This window comes from Corylus avellana, chromosome 2 (assembly GCF_965113065.1).
Source record: "Corylus avellana chromosome 2, dhCorAvel1.hap1.2, whole genome shotgun sequence".
In the NCBI taxonomy this organism is placed as follows: domain Eukaryota; kingdom Viridiplantae; phylum Streptophyta; class Magnoliopsida; order Fagales; family Betulaceae; genus Corylus; species Corylus avellana.
The window spans coordinates 39,735,786-39,748,005 of record NC_142491.1 but is presented as its reverse complement, the minus strand read 5'-3'; the positions used below and the strand labels follow the sequence as shown (position 1 = coordinate 39,748,005).

The 12,220-nt window shown below is 36.0% G+C and overlaps 2 protein-coding genes across 2 annotated transcripts; both read right to left on the bottom strand.

Annotated features, from left to right (window-relative positions):
- Positions 1–1,001: 1,001 nt before the first annotated feature.
- Positions 1,002–2,488, bottom strand: LOC132176589 (galactinol synthase 2-like). The gene is made up of 4 exons (XM_059588875.1): positions 2,183–2,488; positions 1,744–2,064; positions 1,314–1,448; positions 1,002–1,208 (listed from the first exon to the last, which is right to left on the bottom strand). The coding sequence occupies exons 1-4, from the start codon at positions 2,486–2,488 to the stop codon at positions 1,002–1,004; spliced, it is 969 nt and encodes a 322-aa protein (XP_059444858.1).
- Positions 2,489–4,573: 2,085 nt separating this feature from the next.
- On the bottom strand, positions 4,574–6,043 carry LOC132162743 (galactinol synthase 2-like). The gene is made up of 4 exons (XM_059572974.2): positions 5,736–6,043; positions 5,265–5,585; positions 4,990–5,124; positions 4,574–4,873 (listed from the first exon to the last, which is right to left on the bottom strand). The coding sequence occupies exons 1-4, from the start codon at positions 6,036–6,038 to the stop codon at positions 4,664–4,666; spliced, it is 969 nt and encodes a 322-aa protein (XP_059428957.2). The 5' UTR covers positions 6,039–6,043; the 3' UTR covers positions 4,574–4,663.
- Positions 6,044–12,220: the final 6,177 nt, after the last annotated feature.

Sequence of the window (12,220 nt, the reverse complement as noted above, 5' to 3'; positions counted from 1 at the left end):
AAACATTTGTATTTTTAACTTTTGGAATCCCGCTTATGTGGATACCGCTTATGTGGATACCGCTTATGTGAATCCAGCTCACGCTACTCTCCTTCTATTTTTTTTTTTGGCTCGAATCTACATCAAGTAAACACTCCCTTTCTACTGTAAAAAACTCTTGCTACTCTCTTTATCTTCTCTTGTTTTCTTTGATTCATGTTCACCCACTCAATTCATGGTCTTCTTCTTCTTCCTCCCTTCATTCTCAGCATACCCCCTATCATCTTACTCTTCTTTACGGCTCTAATTACCTCTCAATTTTAGTCACCCACGAAGTCAGTAAATTTTCTTCCACATTCCTCTCCTTTCTGTAGTGCGATGAACGACGCACGTTAGAAATCCTCAACATGCATGTGGGGTGTAACGATTCTAATTAATCAGTAATTTAGTATCTCATGCACATAGTTTAAGTGCAATCTTATAGAAGAATTAATGTATTTTTAAGCAGCTATGGTGACCATTTCGAAAAGTATTACACATCTATTTGTGAAGATGTACTGGCACATGAGTGCCTTTTCATGAAAAGGCAATATTTTTTTGTAAATTTACACGTAAGAACACATATTCAGAGAATTTATCCAATTTATTCATCTCTTACATGAAGATGAATAAAAGATGAAAAACAAATATTTTCAACTATCCATACTATGATAACATGCATGGGAGAGCTATATATGCATGGAATGGTTGCAAAACATGTTACGGTAACTTCATAAACTAGAAAATCAACAATATATAAAGACAAAGGGAACAACGCTAATAAAAAAAAGCATTGTTCCTATATATTGCATTTATTTAATTGGCTACATGTAGCTGCCAAGGCTGCTAAATAAAAACCCAACAACCTATGACATATAAAGTAGCTTTCTAATTAAATACTACTTGTCGAAATAAAAACATAGACAGTGGTAGCAAAAGTGATAAAACATTTACTACTAATTAGTCTATAATTGCTCCATTAATTAAGCAGCCGATGGAGCATTCTTTTCTTCAACCACAGCAGCCTCCGACAGCGCCTCGAATAGAGGCTGAGCAATAACTTTGGACGAGAAATTCTTGTAATCCAAAGACTCGTCTTCATAAATATCCCACCATTTCTTCACCAGCATCTTGATGTCTTCCCTCTGCATGTTTTGTTCTTCGCCTGTGTACCTCCAAGGCTTTGAACCCTATACCATAGACAATGAAAAAAAAAAAACATATTGGTGTTCTAATAACCTCACAGCCTAATTAATTAATTAGCAAGAGATAATCTGGAATTAGGATTCACATACCGCAGCACAATAGTGGGCAACCTTTATTTTCTCAAAGTCAAACTTTTCGGGGTGACGCCACAGCATGGCTAAGACAAGGTTGTAGATGGGAGGGATGGGCTTAAATATATCCTTGAAATACATGTTAAGGAAGTCCTGCACGTACAACATATATCCATATAAATAAAATCATTTTTCCTCAATATTATATATGGAAAAGGAATCTGATTATTATTATTTTTTAAATTTTATAAAAAGTGAAATAGAAAAGTATATCAAATATTAGCATTACTTTGCAGTTTTTTCTTTTCCTTTTGGGACTAAAAATGGAAACACGGTTAATCATTGAAGAAAAATTTACAATTACATAAAAAAAGAAACAAACATTACAGTAATAAAAATCAGCCAGTTACAAAACAAAATCAAAAACTTAATCATTAAGGTTACGTACCTGCTCAGCAAAAAAAGTGGGAGGGGTGGATTGGACGGCCTCCAAGAGATCATGGTAAGTGGAAATATTAGGCTCATAGACGAACATGCCAGCATTGAAGTAGAGTGGGGGAGGAGAACCCATCTCTGCCGGCCACTGCACCCTTTCAGGGCACTGTTGGCAGTACCCAATATTATGCTGAGGAGAATTCAGCCACGTATTCTCACAAAAGCAGTCCATCACAGCATAAAAGTAGCCGTTCGATAAGTCGAAGAGGTGATCGATATTATCAAAAACTTGTATATCACCGTCCAAGTAGATCATCTTGTCATACTCCACAAACTACAAAACAGTAATTAATCAGATTAATTACATATTTATATAATTACGTATATTTTGTGCTGCATGCATGTGTGACACGACAACTGACAAGAGCTAGCAAAGAGATTTAGTTAATTACCTCCCAAATGCGAAGTTTGGAGTAGTTGATGACGTAGTAGGCCATAGCAAAATTGGTCTGGCTCTCCGGAGGGCTCAACGGCACGATCTCACGGACAATACATCCCTGAGATTCAAGGATCCGACGGTGCTCCTGAGGCACGTCAGGCAAAATGGCCACCACCAGAGGGTAGGCTGACTTGGCCTTTCTCAGACCCTTGGCCAAACCAACCACTCCTTTAATGTAGTCACCATTTCCGGCCAAGAACGTCACGTATGCCCTCTTTGGGACAACATTCTTTGTCGCGGTTGCTGCTTCTGGGGCCATCTTTAATTGTTGGGTCAAGTGAAATGGAGAAGGCTAGGAAACCAAATATATAGATATATGTGATCGAAGAGACGATGTGTTTTGAAGGATGGGGGGGAAATGGCTCTATATATATATGCGTTTCGATGGTGCTCGAAATGGCAATGTCCGGATTATTTGACAAAGATTTTATATGATTCTGATTTTCCCACGCTGCACGTGGCATGCTCCGGTTGGATCATGGAAGGTGAGTGATTTTCTGGAGCGATTAATTCCTTTTATAATTTCCTTTTATTGCCCTTCTTTAGGATTTCTCATTTCAATTCCTTTAATTTGGACCAATAATAAGGATTTCCCTCGTATCGTATGATATCATATCCCAAGCATTTTCCAATAACATTTAGCCTGCCTAATCTTCGGAGATATATATGCTACGTACATTCTCAATCTATAATCAACTGTAATCCTTTGAAAGTGAGGAAAATTTACCTAGTTAATTTATCTACAAAAGGGTACTTAAAAGTAAGAAAATCAGCGTAGCATTGTCGCAGATTAAATATTCCATTTAGGTTTTTAACGGGTTTCCTTTCCTAGCTAGTTAATTACCTTAACTTGAGGAGTAATGTTCTCTTTTATATACAGTTACTGGTAAATCCTTTTTCTTGGGTGGCACGTTGTACATGCACGCTTGTATGGAATATTAATTAAGTAATATTGCAAGCTTCTTGCCCAACAAAAAGAAACAGCTAGATGAACAAACAAATTAATAATTAACAAGAGAAATTGTAATTTTTTCTTCTTCTATCTATCTCTTGTCTAATTTTATCCATATTTTTTTTTAAGTATGCCATTGAATTTATAGAACCCAATCAAATAAGTAATATTGTTTGTTTCATAAGACTTTCAATATGCCACGATGTTGGATTTCTTTACCATTATTATTATTTTTATTATTATTATTAAAAAAAAAAAATAGTTTGGCTTTAACATATCTTATAATTATATTAAGTACACAAATAATAATCACCATGCACCCAAAAATATAATGCCGTCCATGATGCCTATAAATATACAATATGCCACAACCATTCAACTAATTAATATATATTAGAATATTAATTAAATTATCAAATTTATAATTTCTTTTTAGTCTAAGTTTTTAAAATAATTGACAATTTAATATAGTATTATAACATAAGTCATGAGTTAAAACCTTGTCGGGAAAACTTACCTAATTTGCAATATTTTTCCCAAACTTTAAAAAGTTATTAAAGTTTATGAGACATTGCAAATTAAATGGTAGTTTGAGGGGGTAAGCTATATATATATATATATATATATATATATATATATATATATATATATGTTGAGTGGCTAAACCTTGAATTTCATCTCACATGTTAGGAAAAATGTTAGAATATTAACTAAATGATTAAATTCATTATTTTTTATTGCTAGCTTAAACTTTTAGGATAAGACTTGTTATGTAAAGTACTTTCTGATTGAATTTGTCCTAGTCGTTGTTGTCACTATTAACTAGAGAGGTTAACATGCACTATGTTCATTCTTGTCTCTTTGAGGTTTTTCTTTAGATTTGTTAAGCTTGTTTTACCATGACTAATAACTAGGGTTAGATTAGGATTGCACTTAATGTGGAACTATCTATAGTTTTTAATTTTTAGAAATTTGATGTGGCAAGAGATAACTGGATATGCTTTGATGTGCCAAGAGATAATTGGATGCATGGTGTAAAGTGTAAACATACAAAGTAAAGTTACACTTCACACTCATTTATCACATTCATGTCACATTATCATTTCATGTTTTAAGTGGGGCCGGCTTAAACTTTTGTTTTTGTTTTTGTTTTTTTTTTTTTTTAAGTGATTGACATTGTAATAAGTCACTTAAAACATGTCATGCCAACGACGTGACATGTGACAAAGAATGCTAAAAAATACACACTTGAGAATGATAAGTAGCATTTTTCATATAGAAATATAGAATACATAATAATTAATACTAAGATCGAGAACGAAGGTTAATATCAAAGTTCACACTTTATTTATTTAGCGATTTGTAGCTGCATATATATGCCAGGGTTGGGAATACTAAATCATAATTTGGCCTATAAATTTCAACTCCTACTTGTCAATACTCTAATTAAAGACAGTAGTGGAAGTTCATATAACGACATAATTAAGCAGCGGGTGGAGCAGCCATGTGGTCAACAGCAGCAGCCTCCGACAGAGCCTTGATGAGATCAGGGTCAGCTTTGAAGTTAGACATGGTATTCTTGTAATCCAAAGACTCATCCTCATAAATATCCCACCATTTCTTCACCAGCATCTTTATGTCTTCCCTCTCCATGTTTTCTTCTTCCCCTGTGTACCTCCAAGGCTTTGACCCCTGTTTCATAAACAATGAAAATATCTATTAATTAATTATAATCATACTATAACCTAAAAGATACTAATTAAAATAATCCAAATTAACCAAAGTTTAATCTATATATATTAACATACCGCAGCACAGTAGTGGACAACCTTTACTTTCTCAACGTCCACATTGTCAGGGTGACGCCAGAGCATGGCTAAAACAAGGTTGTATATGGGAGGAATAGGCCTATATATATCCCTGAAGTACATGTTAAGGAAGTCCTGCATAAAATAATTAACCAAAAAAGTTCAGAAATATTATCTTTTACCAAGAAAAAAACAAAAAAAGCAATCCAATGAAAATGGAAACCAGATTAATAGAATAAGAAAATATCCAAAACATAGCCAACTGTTAATATTACCTGCTCAGCAAATAAAGTGGGGGGGGTGACTTTGACAGTCTCCAAGAGATCATGGTAAGTCAAAAGGTTAGGCTCGTAGACGAACATTCCCGCATTGAAGTAGAGTGGAGGAGGCGAGCCCAGCTCAGCCGGCCACTGCACCTTTTCAGGGCACTGCTGGCAGTACCCAATATTATGCTGAGGAGAATTCAACCACGAATTCTCACAAAAGCAGTCCATCACAGCATAAAAGTAGCCATCCGGCGAGTCGAAGAGGTGATCGATATTCTCAAACACTTGTATATCACCGTCCAAGTAAATCATCTTGTCATACTCCACAAACTACAAAACCAATAATTTAATTAACATTCTAACCAATAATTTAATTAACATTCTAACACGATACGTAATAAAAAAGTGGTTTATTAAAACATGTGTGGCATGAATGCATGCAGCATGCATATATAAGATAAAGGGAAAAGATATATATACCTCCCAAATACGAAGTTTAGAGTAGTTGATGACAAAGTATGCCATGGCATATTGAGTCTGGTTCTCCGGAGGCTTCAGCGGCTCAATCTCACGGACAATACATCCCTGAGACACAAGAATTTGACGGTGATCCTCCGGCACGTCCGGCAGAATGGCCACCACTAGAGGGTAGGCTGACTTGGCCTTCCTCAGACCCTTAGCCAAACCAACGACCCCTTTCACGTAGTCACCATTGCCAGCCAAGAATGTCACATATGCCCTCCTGTGCGCATTCGTAGGCTCAGATATTGCTTCAGGTGCCATCTTGATCGATTGAAGAAGAAGATGGTTTCTGAAGGATGTTTGGGCTCTACATATATATTTATATGCACCTATTAATGGATATTATCGTGATGATGTTGTAATATCTTTTGCTAAAGATTATGATTCTGATTTCGTACGCTAGTGCACGCGGCATGCTCTGATTGGGCCACGGAATTAAAGTGGCCTAATCTTTTGAAGTGATAAATGGCTCTGATTTAATCCAAGCCTTATTACTCCTAAATAAGTATAAAAGGCAAAGAAGAATATTAAAAAGGAAAAGAAAGAAAAAAAAAAAAAAGGAAGTGAATTTTTGGAAGTATATACTGCTACGTGCACGAAACGGCATGTAGGCGGCCTTCTTGTGATTCGATGATCAGTTGGTTCCACTGAGTGGTTTTCAGTTGATCAAAATTGTGTCTTTACTTTTTCTTTTTCTTTTTCTTTTTTTGTCTGAGCTGATCAAAGATATGTCAATATCTCTATAATTACTCCCTTTTATTCTCTTGAGCTTCCTTTTCTTCCCCTCTTTAGAATAAATGATTTAAAAATGGAAAGAGATGTCTCATTTCTTCTTCTTCTTTTTTTTTCTTTTTTTTTTTTATATCAATAATAACAATTTCCCTATCTCATATCTTTGAATCCGGAATCTATTGGCTAGTGAGTGGTAAAATATATATAGCCCAATCTTCAGATTAATTTGGTAAATTCAAAATGTTATTAATTAAATTGATCAATCCTTTATGACTGGGGAATCAATTTCAATCCTTTAAATTAAAGTGAAGGAAATGACCTCTTAATCTATAAAAAGGTACTTAATTACAATTAAAAACAGTGTAACATTAATGTTAATTGCTTATTATATTAATTTTCTTTAGGTTTTTAACGGTTTCCTTTTCTAGCTACCTTAATTTGAGGAATTAAATACTATCCTCTTTGTATTCTATATCTTTAATTCTCTTGTGTACACGTGTGGTATAGCAACTAAAAGTTTGCATTTGCCCAGAAAAAAAAAAAAAAAAAAAAAAAAAGTTTGCATAATTCCATCTTTTGCACAGTACACATGCATGCAGTAACACGTGCAAGCTCCTTAGCCAAAACAAACAAACAAACAAAAAATAATACATAATAAAATGCCTTCAATACCACAGGCTAATTACTATAGTTATATTAATAAATAAGCATGCACCAAAAATAAATAAAATGCGGTCCATGTATATTAATCCATACCTTGCCACGTGAAAGTACTCTAGGGTATAAAGCCAACGTGAGCTGTAAAGAAAGGCATGGTACTTTGACGAATCACAAGCAAATTCATGAGAGAAATAGCTTTGTGCGAATATTGGAGATCGAAGAAAATAAATGTTATGCACCGTCCAAAAATCGTAGCGATCATGATCATGCTCAAATGAAAATAATTATTTGGGCTTTCGGCATTGTATATGTATTAATTATTTGCAGAAAAAGATGAAGAAGACCTGCAATGTCGTTTACTACAGCTCATGATACTATTGCTTGTGACCGGATGCATGTTTTTCTTTTTGTGGTTTTGTTTTGTTTTTTTGAAGAAGTGGAGGTTGTTACTTTGAACACTATTACATCAACAACATGACTTTCGTATATATGGTCGACCGTAAACAAACGGCAACGTAGGCCGGAAGATAATGTACAAAAAACAAACATAGGCTAAGAGTAAAAGTAGTAAGGGTGCCATCATGAGCAGAGATCAAGTAATTAATATTATCAACAAAGATAATTTTGTTTAATAATATTAAGATAAAATTTTGGAGGGATCTATATGTAATTTATAAGACAAATTTCTACGGTTGGTATGATGATGATGACCACCACTGTTGCCGTGTCTCGTAGAGCTGTGCACTTGCAATAATATTAATTAGATTCTTCCTGCGTCGTGGCATGAGTAACCTAGCTACAACTCTTTTACCATTTTTTTAAATTAATATCTAATTTGAAATATTAAAAGAAATCTAATACGTGGAATCAAGATTTTTGTTGTGGGTTGATATAAGCTTGAGAGGCGGACTTATACAAATACAAAAGTGTATAGATACATATAATCTTTTTATATGTCTATTTGTGCGTGTTTATATATATGAAATAAAAGTATATAAGTTTTAGGGAAAATTACAGTTTACCCCCTTAAAGTTGACAGCATTTTTCAATTTGAATACCAAAGTTTCAATTTTTGCAATCCACCCTCCCAAAGTTTCAAATTTTTGCAATTTGACCAATTTTATCCAAAACTTCACATATTGCCCCTAATTTTTATTTTTTTATTTTTTATAAAAAAAATTTAAAAAAAATTCAGGGGGGCCATAGCCACCCCTTTGGTCATCTGGTCATTTTTGCACCCCCAAATTTGTTTTTGTTTTCATAAAAAATAAAAAATAAAAAATAAAAAATAAAAAATAAAATCAGGGGCAATATGGGAATTTTGGGATGATATTGGTCGAATTAAAAAAAATTGGAACTTTGTGGGGGTGGATTGCAAAAATTGAAACTTTGATGTTCGAATTGAAAAACGCTGTCAACTTTGGGGGGTTAAACTGTAATTTTTCCTAAGTTTTAAATTTAATCTCATAACATCACAAACACATAAATAGTATAAACAACTAGCAAAATAAACTAAACATGATCTATAGGGTTTAAGAAAAATGGTACCTTTGAGCGTGGACTCTTTCTCCTAACAATCCCCTAAAGGTCCCAAACAACAACAATGCTAACTGCTAAGAGTCGTGCCAAACAAAGTTGCAATCATAAATAATTAAACCATATATTTAGCATGTGATGCAAAACAAATATTGTGACCCCAATTATTGTAGAATAATCACTCAGAGTCTCAAACTAAATTGAGTTTCTGGTTAGAAGCGAACTAAAATATGGAAGGAAACTAAATAAATTGGGGGTATGTTAGGATTTTTATGTTGGAAGAGGGGGCAAAGCTAAAAAAAAAAAAAAATTAAAGGGAGATACAAATATTATTTTGGGGGAACAAAAGTATCATTTTAGAGGGGCAAATTTTGAAAATTTTAAGGGGACATTCATCCCCCCACCCCAAGATGTGTGTCCGCCCCTACTAGCACATATTAACAAATTATAAAAGAATTAGGAAAGAGTTATATAGTTTTTTTTTTTTTTTGGACATTAGTGAAAAATCTTTATGGGGGTTTGAATGTCATTTTCATTTGTATAATTGATTCCAACAATATTAGACATGTATATGCTGTACATGCAACCAACTGAAACAAATGTATGGAGTGCTACAATAAAATAGAATAGAATCTGGCCTAATAATTAAATTTGCATCAACTTTTTGAACTGGGAAAGAGGAGCTGCTAAAGTTGAAAACAATATATGAGAATTATGTTGTACGTGCCACGTGGAGATCATTTGTGTCATATCACTCAGAATTTAGAATGCGAAAATATAAAGCGGAATAATAAACAAGAGACACAAGATTAAGCTGGTTCTGCGATATGCCTACATCCACACACTAAAGCGTTATAAGCTGCATCTTGCTTTTATTGAAATGATTTTATTGTACATAAGAGTTTCATTATAGACCTCACATACCATGCATATGTGGGGGAAGGTGGGCTATATGGCTGTTAAATTTGATATGAGTAAAGCATATGATAGGGTGGAGTAAGATTTCTTGGCAGCTGTGATGAATCGGATGGGGTTCGACAATCGTTGGACCCACCTGGTGATGATGTGTGTTAAATCTGCAAATTATGAGGTTCTTATAAATGGTTCCCCAACCGGTCGAATTTCCCCTTCTAGGGGAGTTCGATAAGGGGATCCCATATCACCTTATTTATTTTTGATTTGTGCAGAAGCTCTTAGCTCCCTCATGATTTAGGCAGACAGCAACTGTGACCTTGTCGGTGTGCCCACTTCCAAAAAGGGACCCAGACTTAATCATATTTTCTTTGCGGATGCAGCCTATTATTTACTAAAGCTACTCCTCTCCACTGGTGTAAAATGACAAAAATTTTACATGAATATGAGTTGGCATCGGGACAACGGCTTAATCAAGAAAAGACGTCTGTATTTTTCAGCCAAAATACCCCATTGGAGACACAGCAGGAAATTTTACGGATGGCGGGAATACCATCAACGCAGCAATATGATAAATACTTGGGTTTGCCGGCGTTAGTGGGGAAGTCTCGCAATCAAGCTTCCAAAAGTATCAAGGACAAGGTGTGGAGGAGGCTGGGTGATTGGAAGATTAAATTCTTGTCACAAGCGGGGAATGAGATTTTGTTGAAAGCAGTGATCCAAGCCATCTCGACGTATAGCATGAGTATTTTCCTTCTTCCCAAGGAACTGTGCTCTGAGATAAACTCACTGATGCAAAAGTTCTGGTGGGGACATCAAGAAAACGAATCGCGAATTCATTGAATGAAATAGAGTCGGATGGGGATATCAAAAAAGCAGGGAGGAATGTAATTCAGAGATTTGGTGAGCTTCAACAAGGCCCTTCTTGCAAAACAATGTTGGCAACTTCTTCAATCTCCCGACAGCTTGACTGAGCGAATTATCAAGGCGAAGTACTACCCACGGGGAACTATCATGGAGGCAAAATTGGGCTCTAAACCATCTTTTGCATGGAGGAGTATCTATGGAGCTAGAGACCTGGTCGAGGCTGGGTTATTTTGAAGAATTGGGAATGGTCAACATGTGACAATATGGGGAGAGAATTGGATTCCACTGCCAATGACATACATGATCCAATCTCCTCCACAAACTTTGGATCTGAAGAGCAGGGTGCATCAGTTAATTAATTGGGAAACGAAGTGGTGGGACCAAAATAAGTTGACTGACTTATTTACGAAGGAGGAGGTAGCAGCGATCAATACCATTCCGATTAGTCACACAAACCAACTAGATTGTCATATTTGGCGGTGCACTAGTTCGGGTACGTGTTTTCTGGGTTAAACGCGCATATCATTTGGCAAAAGAGTTGGAAGATAGGAAGTCCTCGGAGTGCTCAAAAAAGGTGAAGGATAGTCCCCTTTGGAAGCTGCTTTGGATGTTGCCAATACAAAATGTCGAATTTTTTTTTTTTTTTGGGAGAGAATGCCATAATTTGCTATCTACAAAAGATAATTTACTCTGCAGGAAGGTGGCGAAAGATCCTTTTTGCCCAATTTGTGAGACGGAACATGAAACTATACTGCATGTTTTATGGGGGTGTCCAGCAGCTATGAATGTTTGGGGAGGGGGGAAAGCGAGTTTTCCAAAAAGTCACTACTAGCGAGGTTGATTTTAGACAAGTTGCATAGATTATGATGAATAGATGTGAGAAGGACGACTTTGCTATGTTTGTTCAATTAGCCCGTCAGATTTGGTTGAGATCTCAGGTGGATTTATGAAAGAATTTTTACTAGCCCAGCGTGTGAAATCCACGTGCAAGCGCGTGAGATCCACGTGCAGGCGCGTGAGGACCACGCAGCGGCGCGTGGTGGCTGGAATGAGACGATGGCGGAAGCGGTGGAAAGCTAGGAGGCCGATGAAGACATTGGTGTGGCGCATCGGAGCTGTGGAAGATCAGAGGGCAACAAATCTGGATTTTAAAAAACCGAATTTGAGAATCACCAAAAAACCGTGAACGACGCCTTTGAAGGGGGTGGAACACGGCCAAAGGGACACGACCAGGCGGGGCAAGGTGGTCAAGGAGAGGATGAACGATGGCGTCACTGTTCAGAGGTAACAAAGAAAGAAAAAGAAGAGGACCGGTTACGGAGGAGGGAAGGGAGATGACCGCATTAAGCGGATCGAGGAGAAAAGGGAAGAAGGGAGAAAGCAAAGTCTCTCCCTCCTCCCCTGAGAAGAGCCACACAGAGGCGGTGAAAGGCCTCACGAGGAGGTGGAAGGTTGTAGAAGAAAGGTTCTTCTCTTAGGAGAGAGAAAAGAGCTTTTCTACGGATTGTTGGAGAGCCTACAATCGTGCAAGTAGGGTACTTTATGATTGAGTCATTGAGATTGAGGTGAATAAATTCTACATTAATTCCATCACGTTTATAAAATAGCAAGTTTCACCATAAGCATCATCTCATCTCTTTTGCCCTTTTTATTTTTTTATTTTCTTTTTCAATTTATTTCTGTCCAATTTAAACCATAATTAAGCTTGAAATAGTATTGATGGTTAAATTTTCTAA